Source organism: Scatophagus argus, chromosome 24 (genome assembly GCF_020382885.2).
Source record: "Scatophagus argus isolate fScaArg1 chromosome 24, fScaArg1.pri, whole genome shotgun sequence".
NCBI classification, from domain to species: Eukaryota; Metazoa; Chordata; class Actinopteri; family Scatophagidae; genus Scatophagus; species Scatophagus argus.
Window position 1 is genome coordinate 824526 of NC_058516.1, and position 23471 is coordinate 847996.

Here is a 23471-nt window from a genome sequence, read left to right on the forward strand (position 1 = left end):
GCGGGAAATCTACAAAATGGGGCGGAGTCTTCCTCACAGGGTGCGTTTATAAATAATGCAGAGGACGGCCCTGGTGGGTGGGGCTTAGGGGTAAAAGCTTTTAGAGGTAACCGGACAAACCAAACTTTGACCACATGGAGTCCTTTTTTCTCCGTTGTTTGGAGTCTATGTACAGATGAGGCGGCGGCGAGCGGGAAGATTAGCGCCGCCGCCGTTTATGCGGTGTATCTACAAGCAGGCAGCTTCACTTGCTCTCAGTTTCCAAAGCTCGTCATATCTGTGCTAACGCCACCGGGAAACGTGCTGAGCGAAGCCACTGCTAGCTCAGATTAGCTAACTGACTGCTAGCTTCACAGGATGTTTGCAGCCGCTACACACAAAGCGCTGCGGTTAGCTTTAGTGACGGATGACTCGGCAGTTTCTGTGAATATAAACAGCAGATGTGGGCGAACTTTCTCTGCTCCAATCAAACGAAATAAACTTTTGGCTCCAGAGACGCTTAAAGTCTGACACTTTTGCTTCCCTCCGTTAGCTGACTGATGACTGGCTGCAGCCTGAGTCCGTCACGTGACACCATGCTGCCATGCTAAAGTGTTAGCTACAGTAAAGGTTAGTGTTCCCATTGGCAAATTATTTGTTTTTCTGCTCCAGTCAACTTTAAATCAATGAACTCTGTGGACTTTGTGACTCTGTGTCTTCATAATTCCCCGCTAAGAGTTAGCGTTATCATTAACCCCATTTCGACTTGTCTCTGCTCATGTGGACTCCAGTTCAGGGCCACGCCGATCAGAATTCAGATGGTGCACAAAATCGGAGCACACGTCAGTTTGGAGGAAGACGCCACCGCTTAGAGAAACGAGGAAATGACATCACATGCCGATAAAAGCAACACGAGCTGTAGTGGAAAAGACAGACTGAGTCAGATTTAGTGCATTTCTGTCATAAATAAAAGGACGCGCTGTCCCACTGTCCCGGTTCAGGACAGATGAGGGACGAGTCGGATATAAAAACATTACACACACAAGTTGCGGTCAAACCCCATCGTTTAGCATCAACGGGACTAATGGCACGTACAGCAACACGGCCGCGCGACATCAGGAAGGAAAAGGCAGGCGAGTAAAAAACAAAAAGGCAAAGGGAGGGACACTTCTTCTTCTTTCAGCTCTTTCTCACGTTCCTGTGGGGGGACACTGGGGGACACTGCAGCAACGTCAGCGTTTGCAGTGCGGCTGCCACAGTGATGGACGTGTTGATGAATATTGCTTGGATACTCAGTCACAGGAGTCTGCACGTGACGAGACCTGAGACAGAGCCGGACCCTGAAAGACCAGCAGCTCCCAGAACGAGTCGTTTCTGCATCGACCGACTCCAAAGGTCCCAGAGACCAGCAGCGTCTAGACCAGGTCCAGGCGAAACCCGGACGGGTGCGCACAACCCTCAATCGGCGCTGACACAAACACACATGAGAATAAGTCTCCTACTCTGCAAGCCGACATACTGGTCCAGGACTTCCTGTCTTCTCGACAGGAAGTCGCTGCTGAAAGAGAGAAAGTGAGAGAGAAAAGAGGCGACTATTTACAACGAGGACGAGGACGTTTCCAGACCAGAGACGAGGAAGAAGCCCTTCTTAGTGATTCGCTGAGCACATCAGGGAGACTGTCTGATTGGACGGGACTGGAGGAAACTCTCATTCAAACAACAACACAGACAGAAAGTGACCCTTTGAAAGACAAAAAGCCTTTTTTAAAGAAACACGAAAGTGAGTTTTAGAGTCTGACGATTCGGCGTCTGGAATGGAACAACGCGAAGCAGCTCGACTCTTCATCGCTCGTCTGATCTGACTCGCACATTAAAAACACCTGAAGAAGAAGGAGGAGATCATTTCCCTTTTCGCTCCGTGTTAGCTGCTTTGTCCTCTTTTCCACTTTTTCCACATTAAAACAAGAAAGTTCATGTCAGGGACAGTTTGAATTAAATGTTGTTTGACCAGCTTTAAGATGCTCACAATTCAGTCACTTTAGACAAAACTTTTAAAACCACAAACAATAACGACATCCGAATCATTTCCCAAACTAAACCAACTCTGGCTGGTTCTCGTGTTTGCTGGATTTCGTCGTCTGTTCAGACTGAAAATCACTTTTTTGGGTTTTGAGCTACAAGAACAATTTGAAGTCATTTAGTTCGTTTAGTTCGGCTCTGAGCTGAGTGAAGGGAAGACACCCGAAAGCCCGGCCGAAGGAGAAGACGAAGGGGCGTTTCCGATCGACGGTCTCCGGTCCCTGAGCCTGAGAAGAGCTTCTGTACGTTAACAAAGCGAGAGCGTCCCCTCGTCCGCGGGGACGCTCTCAACGATTGGTCCAGCAATGCACACCCAGATATAATATACACAATCCAGGAAGAATGTCTTAAATTAACACAGAGGAGAGCGTCTAGGACATGCGATCTATCACACTTCTGATTTCCTCCTAAAACATCGAGATACTTTTCACATTAAAAGAACGCGTGAAGGCAGACAAGTCAAAGAGGCGAGAGGAGGCGAAGCGCCGACGCCGCGGGCCGGGACTCCTCCTCCACCCACGACGACGGTGGTGATGAAGGTGGTGATGATGAGGTGCGTGTGGACGTGCTACGAAGACTCCCCCTCTCGTCTCCTTCGTGATATCTTTGTCTCGTGGTCGTCTTTGTGGCATCTGGGCGATATGTTCCGGCGAGTCAGGCTTCTGAAGATCCTGATTGGCTGTCGTTTGGCTGTGGGCGAGTCGTTCAAAGTGTTTCTGAGTCCCAAGTCGGAGGGGAAACTGAGTAGTGTTGGATCGTAGGTGTGTGTGATGAGGTATGATGTCCCCGCAGCTTCAGACTGGCCTTCATTGGATGCCAGAAGTCATGTGACTATTTCCCAAAATGCTCTTTTCTTCCTGTTGAGGGTTCTCCCAAATAGACACGTGGACGCGGCGTCACCACTGATCCGGGATCAGCTGTATTCAGTCTGTGGTGGTTGTCAGGTGAGGTGGGCGGGGCTTAGAGTCACAACAGGTAGTGGTTCCCAAAATAAACGGTCAGGATTCTCCCAGATCGGGTTTTGTTTAGTCTGTCACAGAGCCGTCATATGAGCGCGGCGCTGCCGGTGCTGCTGCAGCTGTTGTTGCGGTTGGTGTTGCGGCGCGACAGGTTGGGCGTGGCCATGAGCGGGTAGCGCTCGTCGGGGCAGCCGTACTGAGCCAGCGTGTCGACGCACTCCTGACTGTTGGCCTGCCGAGCGTACGCCATCGCACTGTTGCCATGGACGTCCCTCGCCATCAGGTCCACGCCGTACTGCAAGAGAGAGAGAGAGAGAGAAAATCAGTCAGTACCTGAATCTTAAATTGCTGTCAATAACTTCCTGCACAGGTGTTTCACAATAAAAGCCTGACGGCCAGCAGTCGTACCCAGATGAGGAGCTGCGTGATGACCACGTTGCCCTTGCGGCTGGCCAGGTGCAGCGCGTTGCGTCCGTCTCCTTCGCCGCAGGTCTCGTTGACCTGCTGTCGCCCTCCGTGCGCGAGCAGCAGGACGACGGAGCGAAGGTCCTCCTCGGCCGTCGCCCTCAGCAGCTGCTGGCCCAGCGACAGGTCGGTGCCGGGCAGCGAGGCCAGGAACAGGCGCTGCTCGTACTTGGCCCGGATCCAGCGCTCCCTCTCCTCCCTGACAGACACAACACACGGGAGAGTCAGACCGAAGCGACAGGAAGCTGAGGAGCAGTGACGGTCCGACAAAGTAAAACTTCCTGACTGAGCCTGACTGAGCTGCCCAACAGAGGAATAATGAACAATTCTGATGATCAGTCGTCCGTCATCCTCACTTTCTGACGTCAGCGTTTCGGTCTCGACTTGGCGGTGATTCCCCCGTCGTGGGGGCTCACAGCGAGACGCTTTACAGGAAGCGGACGTGGAATTTAATTTGTTTTCACCGTTCGACCTCCGAGTGTAAAATAAGACACAGTGAGAGGCAGAGGGACACGCGGGGTGAAAGGCGAGGGGACGTGGACACATTGTTCCCCAATCGAGTGTCATTAACTGCTGATCTGTCTAATCCACGGCCGCGATGCCTCTAATCTCTGCACAAATCCCTCCGTGTAAACAGCAGCTCATTCAGCACTGCTGGGATTAGTCCGGCCTCAGGAGACGGGACGGGACGGGGGGGGGGGGGTGAGGCCCGGGGGAGGAGAGATATTGAGCTGTCCCCCCCTTCCCTTCCTCCCCCTCCTTAACAAAATAAGAGCACCTCCTCCAGGGGGTGAGGTGGCAGGAAACAGAGAAGGAGACACTGAAAACCTCCTCCATGACACTGAGCCGAGTGCTGGACCTCAGAGCAAACTGAGTTCCACCTCAAAACCTTCTCTGCTAACTTCACGTGATCTGACACAGATTTTTCTGTCTCTGACGCCTGAAACTCGTCTCCTCTGGTTGTTCTGTGGGGTTTGACCCTGAACTGCAGTCCTGCTTTGACCCGCCTGATTGGCTTCTCCTTCCTGTTTCATCTGTTTCATCACAAACGTTCAGTTAGCTGACCTGACTGAGATTTAAACTCGCTAAGGACACCTCAGAAATCAAGAGTCTGTCTTCAGCGAGTCTGGTGGACAGATGGGACAGAGAGGTGCATGATGGGAAGAGAAGGCGAGACAAAAAAAAATCTAAACAAAATGAAAAAGTTCTGAGTCTGTGTGGGAACCTGGCAGATTCTCATTAAGTCTCTTCCTGGAGACCTGCGTGTGTGTCGGGGGTGTGTGTGTGTGTCGGGGGTGTGTGAGTGTGTGTGTGTGTGTCGGGGGTGTGTGTGTGTGTGTCAGGGGTGTGGTGGGTGGGACGACAGCAGCTAGCATCACGGAATGTCCCGGGAGCTTCTCCTTCCTGCCCAGGCCCAGAAAGAGAGTAGGGAGGCTGGGCATGAGACTACGGCCGACAGCCCCCGGACAAAGCCTGGAGGTGTGTGTGTGTGTGTGTGTGTGTGCTCTCAGCAGGGCTTCGTCCTTCTGTCCTTCAGAGGACGGAGAGGAAATGTGAGGCCAGTGGACCCAGGAAACGCATGCCTTCCCCTCCTGCTGGAGTTGCTAAGGGCCACTCCTGTGTGTGTGTGTGTGTGTGTGTGTGTGTGTGAGTGTGTGTGTGAGTGAGTGTGTGTGTGTGTGAAGGTCAGGGCTGTGTGGATACGGTCTGACTGTACGTTCAGCTCAGAAGATCGTTCTCCTCATGTTCCCGTTTCAGCAGAAAAGAGAAAATATTCTCCCGACTGGACACAAAACGCTTAACTCCAAAAAGTAAAACTAAAACGCACTTCTGTAATCGTCTCATCAGCTTAACTGATGCATCGTCCAGGTGTCAGACAGGTGAAGTGTGTGGTCTGAGTGGACATCCAGCAGTTTGTCTCCTCCAACACGCTGCAGTGGAGCGTTGAGGTGTCCACAGACTTATGGCCACGCAGTGTGTCAGCAGCAGGAGGAAACACTTTCTGATTCACACACACGACACAACAAATCTTCTGTTTGTGTGTGTTGGTGTGTGTTGCAGTAAACATCATCACGAGCTAACGAGTCCTGAAAACACACCTCTGGATGGTGGAGAGGCTAATTGCACTAATTAACCACACAGAGTGTGTGTGTGTGTGTGTGTGTGTGTTAACATGTGTCTCGGAGCGCACACACTCATATTTCTTGTGTTAATCTGTGTGTGTGTGCCTTTTCACATCCCATTAGTCGTAACGCTGCGCTGCAGCACCAAGGCATGCTGGGTAGATAATTAAACATGAGTCCCTGTGAGATGCTTTGTGACAGGGAAACACACACACACACGCACACACACACACACACACACACACAGGCCCAGAGGGGTGAGGACGTGTGTGTGCCAGTCAGTTAAATTAAATGATAAAAATTACAAACACGCACTCACACGTCCACTGATTCCACTGGTCTGAAGGTTTAAGAAGCTGCTGCACAAACGATGAGGTAAACGAGTCCTGAGCGCCGTCCTGATGGGTGGACCTGTTGATTGACAGCTTCATCAGCTGCGTGTTGCGGCGTCAGCTTGCGGTCGCCGTTGGAAACGGTGGGGCGGGATGTGATTTGGTTTGGGGGCCACTCAGGGAGCCGCGCTGGGCCCACTGCACTCCCCTGATTTCCTGCCTGTTGTTTGAGCTCAGAGACCCTGCACTGTGTGTGTGTGTGTGTGTGTGTGTTCCCCCCGAGCGGCCGCTTTGTCCGGTTGTGTTTACACGCACACACACACGTTTCCTGTTCGTCCACAGGGCGTTTGGCCTGAACTGACTGAGTGACCCCCGCTGGACGTCCCGCCAGCTGCTCCCCCTCAGCTCCCTGTGTGTGTGTGTGTGTGTGTGTGTGTGTGTTTAAGGGGGTCATCAGTCCACGACCCCAAAACAGAGCCTGGACACAGAGCTGAAAGCCGGCACACACACCCCGATAATCACACCAGGCTGATTAGCTGAATTAGCAGCTCAGAGCTGAAGAGCCCGACAGTCGGCGTCCCGTCACTTCTGCTCTTCAGGGCTCGAAACGTTTTCACAGCGTTAGAACGTAAACGAGATCACCGCACAACACGAGTCAGAGCGTGTCTGACTGCAGCACCGTTCCACATCCGGACTCACAAACACACCAGATCATAGTTTAGATTTTCACTGGCACACAAACAACAGCAACTTCCACAACTCAACTTCCTGCATGCTTTTATTTTTTTAGTTAAATTTTTGTCTTTCTAAATGAATTTCTCAGTAAATAATTCAAACTGGATTTTCTTTTGCTTGCAAAAAAATGTCAGCATCTCAGAAACTGACTTTCACCCATTTATTTAAAACTCTGCGTTCAGCCTTCGAGGTCGGGGAATTTCCCCTTTTGAAAATCCTTTCAAAATAAAATCATGGCATTTGCATGTTAACAACAGCTAAAAAATAAAGGTTTAAAACAGAGGAGAAAGATTGTGCAGTTGAGTTGAGCCCACAGCGTCGAGCTGAGATGAATGAGCCAACACGCTGCTGTGAAAGCCCATCATTAATTACAGTGTGGAGGATGGTGTGTGTGTGTGTGTGTGTGTGTGTGTGAGGTAATGAGCGGTAGGAAACGGGGTTAAGAGTGACATGGTGTCAGTGGCTTCTCTTCTGGCCTAATTAGCCCTCTAATTAATAGATTAATAGATAGATAGATAGAGCGTGGATAAGAGCATCAGCTAACTGCCGACCTAATGCGAATGGAAGATGAATCGCTGTCACGCCGTCACGCCGTCACGTGGACGCTTTCTAACAAGGTGAGGAACAAAAAGTCGCTCGAATTCTCTTTTAAAATCTCGCGTGCTTTGTGTTTTTATTCGCTCTTACAGCAGGGAAGGAAAAGACAAAAGGAAAGAAGAGGAGACGAGGCTGAAATCAATTAGCCTTTCCTAGCAGGTCGTTAGCTGTCCTTGGATAGGCACGGATAATTACAGGGAGGGTGGAGGGGGTGAGGGGGTCCGGGTGAGGCGAGGAGGGGGAGGGGGGCCGGACTGAAATCAACCGAGCAGACGGAGACGGACGGGTTAAATCGGACTGAGATTTAAAAAAAGAGGAGAGACGATGCAAATGAGGAGAGAAGGTGGAGAAGGATGGAGGTGGAGGAGAAGCTGAAACGTGACGCTCCAGTGGTGCCACACAGATACAGGAAAGAAGAGAGAAGGAGGAGGATCCAGAAAAATAAAAAGAGGTGGAGGAGCAGCAGGATGGAGGAAACATCAGAAACACCCACACTCATCTCAAACCTCCACAGCAACTTTAGGACCAATTAGGGAAGCCGAGAGAAGAGGTCACATTCACATAATTGAACTGATAATTAACTGTCGACATGTCGGATCGGGGATCCTGGGGGTCCTGCCAGGTTCCCCCGGGACCACGGCGACTTCACGTCGTGTTGTCTCCATCAGAGCAGGACGAGGAAACCACGAAAATCTGGAGCCTGAGCGGGAGCAGCAGGCTGAAAGGCTCGTGTTTGAAAAGCAAAGCGTGGACAACAAACCGTCCGTCTCCGAAATCCTGCGCTGCATCCCGTCCGCAAACGCAAAGACACTGACGACGTTTGTCTTTTCATCAGAACTTTGTCCTCTGATTAAACTGGAGGTGAAGTAAAAGTTCTTCCAAGGTCTCAGAAGTCCCCTCTAAAACCCCACCAGGGTCTGTGCAGCCGGTGTGGGGGAAGGCCAGCAGCCAGACGCGGCTGAAACCAGGAAGTGAAGAGTCTCCGGGTCCTGCTGGCACCCGGCTGACCCCGAGCGCTCGGGCCTCGCGGCCGGCGAACACACTGACGTTTCCTGCTGGATTATCGTGATGCAGACCAGTGGACCTGCAGGGGGGGGAGGGGCTTCATGCTGAACCGCTTTCTCCTGAAGACCAGGACGAAGGGCCACATCCATCACAAAGTGGATTTCAAACAGAGAAACGCGAGGCCTGACCCATCAGGCAAAGCCAGAAACAAGTGCGGGATTTCATTGTTCTCTGCCTGACAAAGTTGTTTATGGTGTTGTCGTGTAAGAAAGCGAACCAGAATCGTGTTTTCAGTGCTCTCCGAAAGCCTTAAAGACGTTGACCTCATTTGTGTTCTCCTTTCACTGAATTATCTGTTAAGCAAACATCCGCCTCTCCGGCCGACTGTTCACATTCCTCTTCTCGCGGCTCGTTTCTGCGGCGTCAAATGCATCCACGGGACGACTGAGCGCAGCCAACATGGCAGAGACAAACCGCTTCCTGCTCAGCTCATTTGCGAGCCGTAAACACGCCGAATGAATCAGCCGGCGTCCCAAACGCGAGGACGACGGCTCCTAAGTGAAGGTTTTAAATGTTCACCAGCCGGCCGCGGCTCGCGGTGAACCCATTCAATCCAAACACATTATGGACAAACACGAGGACAACTCTGTCGTCGAGTTTTCCTCCCCCCTTCCTCCCTTTTCTTTATTGTATGAGCAATTTGCCCACTGAGCCAATTAGCCAAAGGGTGCAGGGCGAGGAGGGCGACTCTTCCCGTCGGCGTACAGATTCATTTCTGCTCCAGGAGCCGGCCCCCGCTGGCTCACGGCGGGGCGGGAGCAGAGCGAGGCCGGCGGGCGGCAGAGGACGGACCGAGTCACGCATGTGGAGAGCGTTATTTATTTCTTCATTATTAAAATCAGGGAGGGGACGGGGGCTCAGGACGGCGAGGTTAATCTGATGACTCAGGCATAAAGAATGTGCATTTAGTTTGTGCTTTTAGCCCGCATTAGCATAACCTCTCCGTGATGACAAACGATGAATGGCCCGGTGATTGGCTCGTGTCAGCCAGCTTAATGTCAATAGTAAATTGGAGGGCTTGTTAGGCGAGTAGGGGGACGCGGTTACGGGCAGCGGCGAGGCAGTCATGTACAAAATAATGTCTATTAGGACTAATTTAATCAAGGCCTCCCTTTTACAGATGAATTAGAATGTAGGGGCCAATTATTTTTCAACGTTTGCACTGGCCTGCCTGTCAGGAGGCTCTGCTTCTTCCTGTGTGTGTGTGTGTGTGCGTGTGTGTGTGTGTGTGTGTGCTGTTTAACATGCAGGCCGTGGGGGCTGGCTCATATCAGCAGGGGCTGGAGATAATGGCGGAGAGATGATGGCAGGCGGGATCAGCTAGTTAAGCAACGCAGATGAAACAGAGCTCGACCCACAGTGGACCACAGGAAGACACACACACACACACACACACACACACACACACTCTCATGGACAGACAGACACAAGCAGACGGAGGCTCATCTCGTAGAGAATTCATGGGATTCATTTGGAGAAACGATGCTGTTCACTTTGGACACGATGGATCAATAAAACGTGAACACTGACACTCTGATTTATTACAACTCGTGTCTGTGCTGGTGAAACTGACACGTCTGTACTTCCTTCTGCCAGCTGGGAGATTCTGTGAGAATCACAATCTCGTGATGCTGGCCTGAATGTGGCGTCCGCTTGGCAGTCATAGCCATCATTTGTATCAGGGATGCTGATGCTGAACTCAACAATCAGACAGGCTGGACAGAAACCACGAACACACACACGCACACACACACACACACACACACACACAGACACACACACACAGACACACACACACAGACACACACACACACACACACACAGACACACAGCTCCAACAGGAGGCTAAAGAAAAGCCTGAGTGCAGCTCACTGGCTGTAATTAAGGATGAAGATGACTTTAAACCCTCCTTCATCACTTTGTGTCCCTCTCTGATGTGCCATGTGTCCATCTCTCATCACACCAGTCCAATCTGTGTTATGATCACACAATCAGGACGTGTGTGTGTGTGTGTGTGTGTGTGTGACTGATATGAGTTTGGGTTTTATGGGGTGTGAGGATGAGACACCCCCTCCTTCCCCCACCACTGCTTCGGACCCTGGGGGGCAATTATCTTGTGATGTGGGCCCCTGGCTCGCCTCCTTCCCCCGGTCACCCCATCTGGTCCCCTGAGCCCAATCCCGCTGCCGTGTCGGGGCAGCCGCCGCACCTGCACCCCGGCCCAGATTAAAAGCCCCCGGTCTAATTTTAAATCTGTTAGCGCTGGCCTTTTCTGAGGGGGGAACAAGACTAATCTGTTCCCATAAAGGGCCCTTATTCTTTCCCCTCTCCTGGCTCCCAGCGCCGACAGACCTGCTCCTGAATTATTACTGGCCAGGCATTCGTCATGTGGGGCCCGCCGTTAAGTGTGCGGTGGCGAGGCGGCGCCGGCGCTGCCACACGTAGCCCTGCACGCTCATCCTTTAGCCGCCCCGATTCCTGCTCATTTTTCTGCTGTCTAATTAAGGTGTGGAGGCCCAGTAGCAGCATCTCTCCACCTCCACCTATTGTTCATGCTTGGCGCCGACTCCACCACCTTCGGCCTGCCGCTGGCTTCAGGATCGCAGCAGGAATGAAGCCCGACAAAATGTCACGTCAGTTGATTTGGAACTTTAGTTTCCGTCGACTCTCAAAAACCTGTAAAACTACATCAATCTCATTCTCGCCTGTTGACATTTTTGTGCTTCTGAATCCCGTCTTCAGAGCTCCGGTTGTCCTCGGGGAAACGGACACCAGTGACCACAGCATCAGGCTCGTTTTAGCTGCTGAGAGGTGTGGACTGAAGCTAAAGGTTCACGAGAATTTGTTTTCTGGACAAGAAAACTTCACTCAAAGCATTTTTTATCACTTCTCTGAACTTTTCTTCTGTCAGCGGGGCTGAATAGTTTTTGTGTCCATAAAGTCCACCCCAAACAAAAGAAGACTCAAAGACACAGATGAGTGTGTCTACACCAACAGGCTGAGATGCTGACCCTGTGCGACAGACTGCCAAAGGTCAGCGGTTGGCATGAGAGCAGGGTGGGAGTACGAGGACACGGGAGGCCCAGGGGATGGAGGCACACGGCCGCCAACCGCCTCCTCAGTCCGGTGGCCAGGAGGAGGATTAGCATCGCTGTCACTTGCTGTCTGCTCAGGCCCGCTAACACGCTGCGTCAAACGCAGCCCGAGCAGGCCTTGGGTGCTGGTGTTGATGCACCACTCGACAGATAATTAAAACAATGAGCCGCGGCGCCAAGAACTGAGGACCGAGGGTGCTGCGGCAGAGCCGGCCGAGCCAGCGAGCCCCTGTGGGGGCTCCGCGATGGGCAGCGCTCCCAACTTAGCAGCCCCTTCAGCGGTGGCATCAGCTGGGGCGCGGCACCGGGCGACCATGCCAGCTGAGGTGATGACGGCTGACCGCAGGCAGCCAGAGGTTAATGGGAACGTTTAGAGGAAGGCTGAGTCTTTTTGTGGTTTGTACCAGGGAGGAAAACTACTTCTAACGGGATCCCTCTGGCACAGTTCCTCCACACTGAAAGCACCCTGCGAGCTTCGCAGCTTAGTCCCTGTTCTCACTGTCCCCTGTCCTCACCACTGCAAGGGACGCATGTCAACAAGTATCTCTCCTCATGATGAAGCATTGTAGTGCTGAACCGCCGTGGCAAGACGTTGTATCTGCAGCCCTACAACGATTAGCGGCGACAGCGACCCCTCCTCATCATCACAGAGACTGGCTGATGTTAATGAGACCTGGACCGGCCGTCGCTGTGGGCAGACGTACGAGGAGGAGGATGAACGGGGGATTGAAACGAGAGGGAAAGGGGAAGATAAAGAGATGATGACAACAGTTGGAGATGGCGGGGCTCGGCCCTGTCACATATCTCATTGGACGGGGGCGGCGCCGTGGAGGCGAGGTGCGATCTCTCTGAACATAATTCCTCCCTCCGGTTCGACTGGGAAGTCGACAGGGGAGGGGAGGAGGGTGGAGGAGAGGGAGAAATGGAGGTGTTTAATAGTGACGGCCATGCTAATGCACCTATCTGCCTACACCTCCTCTTCCTGACTCCATCGTCCGTCCTTTTCCCTTCCTTTCATCACAGTCCCTCCAAAGCTCTGCCTCCTCTTCCGGCCCCTTAATGTCCATTTGCATCTCTTCCTCCTGTGTTCCTCCCTCCCCAATTCGTCCATTTCTTCTTTCTTTCCTTCTTCTCTCCGTCGACCTCCCATCCATCCCTCTCATCTCCCCCTTATTCTCCCAGTTTTCCTCCCTCCCTCCCCTCCAAACAGGACCTAATTGGGAGGCGGAGTGGGGGGGCAGACCTTGACAGACAGGAGGTCAGTGTAATTGCTGCTGGCCATATTTAACATTAAGATAATCAGGCCATTAATTACCCTTTGGATCATTAAATCAGCCACTTGCAAAATGAAATTTCGGCCTCTATTACTCACTTGAGAGACCACGAGGGGAAGGCTTTTTTCCATTCATCAGCCGGTCCCACTCTAACCTCCCCCCTCTCTCTGTCTCCCACTCCCATCCCTCCCGCTGCCTGGACGAAGCCTCCGCCGGCCTTCTCCCATACCTCAACCTGTTCCTGCTCTTCCTGCTCGTCCTCTCTCTCTCACCACTCCTCTCTTAGCGGCAGTCTAAAAACGTCTGCAGCGTCTGTGGACTGAAGCGCCGCATGTTTTGCTGCTTATTGGTTTGTAATTTAGGAGGAGCAGTGAGTGAATGCAACCTCGGCGCCACAGCTTCGACATATCATTTCATAGAGCGTCGCTGGCACTCCATAAAGCTGTCACAAAACCTCCACGCCTTCCTCTCGGCGTGTGCGAGAGGGACGCACGGACACGCTCAGACGAGAGACAGACGAAGACGAGGAGAGACAGAACGAGAAGACGCCTTTCTGTTCAAGTCTTCAGCGAATTTCTGAAATCCCAGAATGCATCAGGACCGAAGCAGCAGATGTTTCAGTGCTGCTTCGAGCGTGTGAGATTGAAAACCGCGTGAAACACAGCAACAGGAAGCCAGAGAGGCGGGCGGGTAAGAGAAAGGAAAAAGAGACGGAGAGATGGCTGGAGGAAAGGAGAGACAGAAAGGGGGGATTTATGGAGGGGAAACGACAAACAGCGAGCCACTTAAGGAATGGACTGATAAATACTATCGACAGGATGGAGGGAGGGGGCAGAGAGATGGAGCTGCAGCGGAGCGTCGCGGGTTAATTGAGATAATATTGACCTCCTTCTCTAATCTCTTCAGGGGGAAACACGCTTCAGATTCATAAATAAATAGGAACATGAGCAACAATAAAAGCATTAGTGCTCTGACGGAGGAGGGCTAATGGCACGTCGATACTCAAAGATCGCTCAGCGTGTGTGTGTGTGTGTGTGTGTGTGTGTGTGTGTGCGTTCAGCCTCAGTGAGTCGATGGTCGAGGTCGGATGTGTCTGACGTGTTTTCTTTGTACGTGTTGCTGTTAGATGTGCACATGTTGGCGTTTGTGTTCCGAGTTTGAATCCAAAAGATTCAGCTGATAAAAATCACTTTTTAAGTCGTGTTTTTGGTTCAACGCTACAGAAAACAAATGAAACACGATGACAGCGAATATGTTAATGAGATGTTCTGCGTCCACGCCGTACACGTGTAGTACACACAACCCTGTGTGTGTTTGTTTGTTTGTTTACATGTATTTATGTTGTTTTGTGTTGTTAAAATGTGAATGTCTTTGTGAGCATGTCTGTACACAGTGTGTGTGTGTGTGTGTGTGTGTTGGAGGGGGGTCATGTGGGGAGTAATTATAAGGTGCTTCTGTTGACTAATGAGCGTTGGGGGGTGAGTGCAGGGGGGAGGACGGGGAAGTCGATCTTTATGCGGTTGGCAGTCAGCTCTAATTTGTTATGATGGCTGCTGGCTTCCCAGAGCTGCAACGGCCGATAATTACACACACACACACACACACACACACACACACACACACACACACAGGTACACACTGATCCACACCAACGTCACACTAAAGTTCACCGATTTGTTACGATCCCTGTAGTCCACAGGACAACACACACAGACACAATGAGAGGACTGAAGGCAGTTCTGTCAATACGAACACATCCAGCCTGAAGCGCTGAAACGCTGCCCCCTGTCTGCAGCTCTGAGCACTGACACAGCACACCAATCAGAATCAGAATCAGAATTCCTTTATTAATCCCTGGAGGGAAATTCTTGTTTCTACAGACAATTGCACATGCAGTATTCCCGACCAATCGGCTCTTTTACTTGAGATCTTGGCACAGAAAACACACGCAGAGCTTATAAAATCTGTTTCGAGGTGTAACTGACTGGCAGCCACTTCGACGGTCGTCAGAGGTCATTTTTTAATGTGCTCGCTGAGTCACAAAACCTCCAGTGATTAGAGACAAAATGCGGAAAGCTGACATCACTGCTGTTATTCCTGCTCTCACGACTTTTCATTTCAGCTCGAACCTCACAGTGACGCTAAACTCTTTCTGCAGGTGTGGGCTCCCTACCTGCTGGCGTCCGGTCCTGGTTTGAGGCGTCCCTGGGTGGTGGCCTCCCACACGCTGTTGGCGAGCTCGTTGCCGATGGCCGTCATGACCTTGAGGAGCTCCAGCGGCCACTCGTCCAGGTCCAGAGACCGAACCCTGGACAGGTGGGTGCCCAGGTTCCTGTGGATGCCCGAGCACTCGATGCAGATCAGGGCCCCGAGGTTCAGGCTCGCCCAGTCCGGGTCTGGGTGAGCACACGGAGATGTTAGAAGTTAATATTATCCAAAACTAAAACACAACTTCAAAAATATTCATTTAACTAATCTCAGATTAACAGATTAACAACAGCGTTTTAGATTCAAACTCGGCGCAGGACTGGACGACTCGTCTCCGGTGTTTTCTACTCACTCTGAGCTTCACAGTCGGCACAGCGGCCGTTTCCTCGAATGCTTCTGATGGTCTGCAGGGCCATGGCCTCCGTCTGGCTGGGCAGACGAGACTGGAAGAAGGAAACAAAGTGAACTCAGTGCAGATGTGTCCTGGACTCCCATCGCGGATCGTCCAGTCCAAACTCCAAACTCCACAACATTCACTCGACAAAACCTCACAACCCTGAGGACGCTGGTGTTTCTGCCTGATAAATGACCGCTGCGTATCGGTGCGGTCACAGAGCTGAAACTGGCTGTTGATAATAAACTGGAGGTTAATCAGTAAGTGATGCCCTAAGTTTGACAGAAGTCCTCTTCAGGCTCAAAACACTGACTACACTCATGATTTCACTCCTTCTGCTGATTGTTTAAGCTCAAGTTTGTTGACACACACACACACACACACACACAGGTGTGTGAAGGGATGTGAGTCGCCGCTGCTCCCACCGATGTCGGCGGGAATGAGGAAATAAGGCAGCAAACAAATGGAATGGGGGAGGAGGGGGGAGGTGTTTCGGGTGGGACGGGGGGAGAATAAAAGGCAGAGAGCCTGAGGCGTCAACACAGCAGGCCTGGACTGAGAGCCGAGCTGCCGGCTGCAGGTGGAAAATGGCAGCGCGAGGCCGAAGCTGAGCTACAGTAATTACAGTCTGGTAATTATGTGAATCAAAGTGTGTTTGTGTGCAGAACGGTGAGTGTGTGTGTGTGTGTGTGTGTGAGAGTGTGTGCACCTTCCTGCACTCGTTTTACTGCTTACTAAAAGAGTAAATCTGTTTGTTCCACGTGTAGACACACAGATAATACTTTAATATGAATAACTAATTTAATCTGGGATGAATAAAACCTGATCTCTGAATGAGAAGCTTTTCTTCCTCACTGAGTGGAGCTGCTGGCTCTGCTGAAGACTTTATTGATGACGAAGACCGTGACGAAGGCCTTCGGTGGACGTGTGTGACGGGTTTGATGTGTTGGCTGCTCACCTTGTTCTTGCTGCTCTCACAGGACTGCAGGCTGGCCAGGATCTGGCTCTCGATCACCTGGACCCAGGCGTCTCGCTCCTCGTACGAAGTGGCCTCGAAGTGCCACGTCTGCCCCGTCAGCGACACGATGGTGAACTCAAAGTTCTCCTCTTGTTCTGTCGGGGAGGAAACGGAGAGTGAGGACGGGAACATCCCACACACAGCAGCCACAAGGTTTCACCTGGGTCACGTGGTCCACGCTCGTCCCCGCAGAGGGAACACCAGTTCAGTGGTTTTCCTCATCTGAGCTCATCTGAGCCGAACGTCTTTGACTCTCGATGAGCCACAGGAGATGTTTGGTGTTTTTCGAAATCTAAAATTTTATTTAGCAAAACCTGTGGAAGTCAGTTTTTTATGCAGAAACATGAACTAAGAAGACTTCTGATTGGGGGTGAGTTGGTCTGGATCAGTCAAACTGAACTTCTGTGTCTGAGCAGAAGACCAGACGTCCACCAGCAGCTCCGTCCACGCATGTCCCGGTGTGACGTGTTGTCTGAGGGTCACCTGTTCTCCTCAACCAACCTCTGGTGACCTCGGTGACCCCGCCCCCCTGCAGGCAGGATGTCAAGCCTCCCCCGTGCTGACATGTCAGTGGGAGAGGTCAGTCATCACAATCAGGGCCTGCTGGAGGGGGGACACATGGATCTGTTAACCCCCCAACCCAGAGGTTAATGGGCCAATCAGGTCTCAATCAAACTGAGTGTGTGTGTGTGTGTGTGTATAGACGACTGCAGCAGAGATGCGTCTGCATGTTGACTTTTTAAAGGCACAGTTCACTCAAAAACAACATTAAACCTTCGGACAGCAGAGCACGTGTCAGAGCACCTTTCAACCTTCCACACCTTTCAGCGTGGCTGAAAGCTTAGAGACACAAATGAACTTCACTGATCAAGATTTACTTTATTTTAGGCTAAACTGCCCCGCTTTGAGAACTTTTGGTCTCAAGGTCTAAATGCTTCGACATCGAGCTTCGAGTCAGACGTCTGACAGATGTTCAGGGGTTTTTGTGCACAACTTGGGCACATTTGGAAACTGTTAGCGACCACCAAAAGGATGGGAAGTGGAGGTGAAGCGGGGGCACGGCTGAGAGCAGGTATCATCACCAGAACACATCAGACAACTTCCAGCTTCTGCTTACAATTAGCCCCAGTGAGGAGGGAAGAGATGAGGGGGAGGCAGGGGGGACACGGGGGTGATCGCTTCATCAAAGGTCGACCTCCAGCACGGCTGATAATTCCCAGGATTCCTCAGTTTCTGCCGCTGCGACCCTCAACAGAAGCACGTGAAGAAGTTGTGTGTGTGAGACATGTTGTTTCATGGATGTAAAAGGAAATACGTGAACAAAACCCCGTCCCAGACGGCTCCGTGGACCTCAGCGTGGAGCTCGGTAATCACTCATGACACTCTGAGTGTTTCTGGAAGCAGCAGTTTCATGACGTGCGCCGGGAGTGAAGCAGTGAAAAGATGAGAGGTTTAATCAGTCGGAGAGCGGTCACGGCCGGCCCGCGAGGGAACGACCATTTGCTCTTCCTCAACTCCAGTCATTTGGCTAATTGGGAGCGTCTCAGAGCACCGGAGCTGAAGTTCCCCCTCTGGCTCCGTTCTGGATAATCAATGGCCTTGTCCGAGGAGAGGAAGGATGGAAGGTAAGGATGGAAGGAAGGGCCCCCGAGGCCAAACGGCCGGCTGAGAAACCCTTCCACTTCCAGGATAAGATTGAAAACACCTTCACTGACCAAAGTTTCCTTTGCTGAAGACAACGCTGGAACATTTCCTTCTCTCTGGTGCTTCAGGCTCATGATGGGCTCAGTCAGATCAGTTGATGTTAATTAAAACTACTGTTTACAGGGGCAGCTTAATGGCTTCAGGTTGAAGTCTTAAAAAGGCAGAGTCCATTTAATCCAGGAGAACTACAGCGGGACGTGGATGAGCTTTACTCCACAACAATCTTTGCTCTGTGATGAAAACGAGCCAAAAACCACATCAAGAATCAGCCAACATTTTTCCCCACGAAGAAAACAACTGGTAAACTAAATAAAAAGGAATCTTTGAAAAATAGCTGCAATGTACCAAAAGTCAAAAGTCAAGTGAGAACATAAAGTTTTGCTGGCTGACATGTACGCACTTTTTTCAGCGTACGTCCAACTAAAAACTCTGAAATCCTGACACCAAACGTGTGCGTGCTCACAGCTGCACTGTGCACTTTGGAGACCAGTAGGAGATCAGAGTGCGACAGGAGCGCCTGCTGCTCAGATCTGAACGGCCTGTCCAGTGCGCTCGGCCTTCCAGCTGCCACACCGAAGGGTTAAGGGTTCGACACACAGCAGAAATGAAACGCTGGGTATTTCAAAGTGTCTAATGAGGGGCAACCTGAGTGGATCTGGAGGCTCTGGGGTCTACATCGTGTGTGTCTTTGGTGGAAACCACAGCCCACCCATTGAGCCCTGCAGGGTCAAGAGCAAGAATCCCATCATAATTAAACTCCCATGATTCTCTGTTTTCAGGGGAGGGGGTTTGGCTGCCTGACAATTATGGAAACCAGCAGTCCAGAAAGGCCCTGCCTCTGCAGCGTAAATTAAATGCTGCTTCTGGATTTCAATGCTGCACGCTGACCCAGCGCGCCGCAGCGGGTAATGAATAAAATGAGGGGGGCATCAGGCTGTGCAGCTGAAGAGCCACTCCCACAGTCCGGGTTCACTCCGAGAGGCCCCGCATGAGGCTGAGCTGCACCCAGCAGCTACGCTCGACACCAACAGGGCGGCTAAAGCTGCACCACCAAACAACGGATCAGACGGCTGTGGGCGTCCACCTCAGGTCAGAGAGGTGGAGCACAAACTCACTGGATGGTCTGTTCGTACAATCAATCACACATCAAGCCTTCAGGCTAACGAGCAGAGAAGCCCAGCACGCAGCCTGCGGCAGACTCAAAGTTCATTCGTTTTGCTGCTCTTTGGTGGTAAAGCAAACTGCTGGCTGACCTGATGGGGGCGCTAGCTGCAAAGTCAGAGGATCACCAAAGTTATTACAGCTCATCCCGAGGGGAACACGAACGTCTGAACAGACCCCAGTGATTTGTTTCTCAGCAAACTGAAAAGGTCCTCCGTGTTTTTACGTTTCCGAGCGTCACTGAACGTCTGCGCTTCACATCTTCACCTGCTCGCCGTCTCGTCCGCGTCGGCGTTCATGACTAAACGTATGCATGAGAGTACAAACACACACACGCACACACAGACGGCGAGTCGGCCGCGTCGTGTTGGTAATTACTGCCACCGCTCTCGGCTACTGTGGGCGACATTCACAGAGAAAGAGGTGGCGCCGAGGCAATTTGTGAACTCTGACACCAGTAACCTTTAACAGCAGAAACAGAACAAACCAAATATACAGCATTTACAAGACGCAGCGAGGGGGGGGGGCAGGCCATGCATACAAGCCTATCATCCAGGGTGTGTGGTGTCGAGTCAGCCCAGCGGGGTGTGTGTGTGTGTGTGTGTGTGTGAGAGACAAGCAGGACGGTAGGTGCAATGAGAGGGGAGGCGTGAGTGAGACAAAAGGGGGCCTCGGGAAACACAAATTAAAAGCCTTAAATGTCACCGCACACAGTATTGCTTTGCGACACAGGTCATTACTCCCCATATTATTCGCTGCCTTTTACAACATTAATAACCTGGAAAATATTGCAGCCGATTGTTCCGAAGTCCCTCTGAAGAAAGAAACATGTGGGTCCATTTTCTGAACAAGTACGCAGAAGCAGAAGAAGAACAAGGCGTGGAGCTGATCGCACACCGGGTGGAGATGACTTAACCTGTTCTGACTCGATCATGCAGACATCTGAGAACACACAAGATGCTTTAAACTTGCACAAAGAAGCTGGTGGAGTTTCATCGAGCATTTTGAGAAGGAGTCGACAAAACAAAAGACGCATCAGAGGTTGATCACGTCTGAACGACACCTGCACAATGCATGCTTGCAGGGTGGGCGTGTTCATTTGGCTCCTCACAGGTGAGGTGGGCGAGGCCTAAGGATGCAGGGAAGGAAGGACGCCATGACAGAGAGTTCAGGTGACTCGGGGAGGGAGGAGATGTGGAAATGGACGATTTCCTCCACCGCACACACGTACCAGACACAGACTGACAGCCCCCAGTAAGCACTGATTCAGGATCTGCAGGTCAGGTGGAGTTGAGGACAAAAACGGACCAAACGTTTTGATTAAATGTGTAGTTTTCACACTGAAGCGGAAACACAGCGTACCTGGGTTTAGAAGTAAAATTACTTAAGCTGGACAGCTGGGACCAACTGCATTAACAAGCATGTGATATCCAGCCTGTGCACGCATATCAATTCACTTCTAATGTCTGGGTCAGTTTTAGAATTAAATCAGCAGCTTTTGAACTTCCTGCCTCTCTGACTGACTGGTCTCCATAGCGACAGCCTCAGGGACCATCTCATGATCCACTGGAGCCCCTTGGAGGGTCCTTAGTTCGGATGCCTAAAAGCTCTTGATCACAAACTGTAGCCCGATTTTGTCACTGCACGTCACCAAATCGCTGCTTACTGGGAAACATGTATGTCTCCAGGACAGGGTGCTCCACCCCTGCCGTGGGTGGGGTCGATGGTGTTCCACCAGTCTGTCACAGGTCCACCACACTGGAAATTTTTACCTTCTGAGTTGTGCAGACTGTTGGTGTAAATGCTGCGAAGGCTACCGACACGATTAAGCTTCCACGCTTTACGTTTGGCTGCGTCCGCCGACGGCAGGAAGAGAGAAAAGAGGGGAGGACAGAAGAAGAAAGACAGACAAGACAGCGGAGGAGGAAGGACAGAGCGGAGGGATGAGGCGACACGTACAAGAGGAAACAGAGAAAAAGAAAAGGGAAGAGAGAGACAGGTGAAACAACCGGCAGCGTTGAGGAGGACTGGTCCAGAAAACAAGGGGCGGGGCCTGAGTGGGAGTGGGAGGGGCCAGTGATGGAGGGATGAAGTTTGCAACATAACAACTGAAACAACAAAACAAACTTGTCAAGCCTTCTTCAGTGCCCCAGAACACAAACTCGTAAGAACTTTAATTATTATTTCCAGTCATGTCCACTTTGCCGCTACAACACTTCCTTCAAAACTTTCAAAATAAAAGTCCACTGACAACAACACTGAGCCTCTGGAGAGTTTTTAATGTGAAGTATCAGTGCAGGGAGTGTTCAAATGCTGTAAAGTACACCAACAGCACGAGAAGAAGAATTACTTTTAGAGCAAAATGTCAAATTTCCAGCTCTTATCAGTGTCATGTGAACGTAAACTGAAAATCTTTGGCTACCGGACTGCTGATCAAAGGTTGTTGGGCAGTTCTTTATCAGAGCTGGTGTGAAGGACTTTTCTCTTTGTGGTCTTAAGGCTCCACTGCAGCTCTGATTCTGTTAAGGCAGAAGAGCTGCGACCTCTGACCTCTGCTCCATCTTAAACAGCAAGGCCTCGGTAATATTTACTCCCCCGCGGCTACCGCGAGCATTTGCAGAGGACAGAATACAGTCGTGACTGCAGGAGAGGGGAGGTTTCCAGCTCTCACACACATCATCACCTCAAAATGAAAAACTGACTCGACTCAGGGCGAATAAAGCAAAAAACAGAGAGCTAAAATAATCCCACGCTGCATCATCTCCTGACGTCAGGACCACCTGGACTCTCCTCCACACTGGGCCTCTTTGTTCCCCACCTGCTTGACCCCCGCTGACACAAATTGACCTGAGATGGTGGGTGGAGTCCATCTTCCTCATTAACCTCGACTTTAAAGGAATTCATGGTCACAATGAACCAGTCAGAGGTGCCGCAGGTGCACGCGAGCCAGGTAACAGACCGACGGCCGAACGCCGGAATAAGTGAAGCTCTGAGACTCACAGAGGCACACTCATACACACACACACACACACACACAGTCAAGCTCCACCTGTTGTGAGTCTGCTGGTTGAGAAATCAAAGCAGCTGCCAATATAAGAAGTGTCTTCACAAGTGATCCTGCTGTGACCTGTGTGTGTGTGTGTGTGTGTGTGTGTGTGTGTGTGTGTGTGTGTGTGTGTGTGTGTGTGTTGGGGTGGTCCGACCTAGGGGAGCTCGGCCACAGAGGGCGGTTCCCCCCATGAATTACCCCGAGTCTTGCTCTGACATAAAGATACTTCACCTGCCCGCCCGCCGTGACAGGCGGCGAGCCGGCCGCCGACTGAGCGCGCTCAGTGCTTAATGGCTAAATTGGGAAGACTGTTACTAATCGCTTATTGAATAATGAAAGTGACACAGCTGATAAAAGATTTCAATACGGTGGATTATTTATAATATTTCACTTAAGCCTCTCTGGCTGACTAATGGGAGGCTGAGTGTGGAGCTCAGGAGGAGGTCACAGAGAGGAGGAGGAGGAGGAGGAGGAGGAGGTCCTGATGGAGGGAGAACTGTTAGGAGAGAAGGAGGAAAGCAAAAGGATGGAGGGAAGGGAGGGGGTGATCAACAGCGATGAAGAGGAGTCAGAGATATGAGGAAAGGAAGGAAAGAAATGAAAGGGATGACAAGAGCAGAGACAGAAGAGACGGATGAAAAGGAAGAAGGAAAGAAACATTTACAAGAAAAGGAGTGAAAGAAAAGACAAAACAAGAAAGGAAATGATGAGATGAAACAATAAGAAGAGGGAAAAGGACAGACATGAGGAGAAGAGAAATAAAGGGAGGGATGAGGAGAGATGGGAAGAAAATATAAAAGAGACAGAAAAGAAGAGGAAATAAAATGAAAGAAGAGACAGGAGAGGAGAGAAAAAGAGGAGACAGGACAAAATGGGATGAAAAGTAAAAAGAAGACAATAAAAGCCAATAGGAGAGAGAGAGCAGAGAGGGGATCTATGGGGAATAACATGACAAAGGAAGAACACGGATGGAAGGATGGCGAGACAAGAAGAGAGAGGAAAGAGAACAAAAGGAAAGGAGGTGAGGAGACATGGGGAAAGCAAACAAGGGAAAGAGGAGAGTGGAGGAGGGGGAGCAGAAGCTGAGGAGGAGGAGGAGAAGCTGAGGAGGAGGAGAAGCATAGGAGGAGAAGCAGAGGAGGAGGAGAAGCTGAGGAGGAGGAGGAGAAGCTGAGAAGGAGGAGAAGCATAGGAGGAGGAGAAGCTGAGAAGGAGGAGAAGCTGAGGAGGAGAA

The 23471-nt window shown here is 51.2% G+C and overlaps 1 protein-coding gene across 6 annotated transcripts in view; it reads right to left on the reverse strand.

Annotated features, from left to right (window-relative positions):
* Window positions 1–2586: 2586 nt before the first annotated feature.
* agap1 (ArfGAP with GTPase domain, ankyrin repeat and PH domain 1) overlaps window positions 2587–23471 on the reverse strand; it is an 87165-nt gene continuing 66280 nt past the window's right edge. For 5 of the 6 annotated variants that reach the window (XM_046381769.1, XM_046381768.1, XM_046381767.1 and 2 more), the window contains 5 exons: window positions 16264–16418; window positions 15264–15354; window positions 14877–15099; window positions 3426–3681; window positions 2587–3312 (listed from right to left, as the gene is read on the reverse strand). In XM_046381769.1, the coding sequence (XP_046237725.1) occupies window positions 3103–3312; window positions 3426–3681; window positions 14877–15099; window positions 15264–15354; window positions 16264–16418 (935 nt within the window). In that variant the 3' untranslated portion in view covers window positions 2587–3102. Of the gene's footprint in view, window positions 3313–3425; window positions 3682–14876; window positions 15100–15263; window positions 15355–16263; window positions 16419–20960; window positions 21039–23471 lie in introns of all 6 variants that reach the window. The other variant, XM_046381770.1, reaches the window with a different exon arrangement.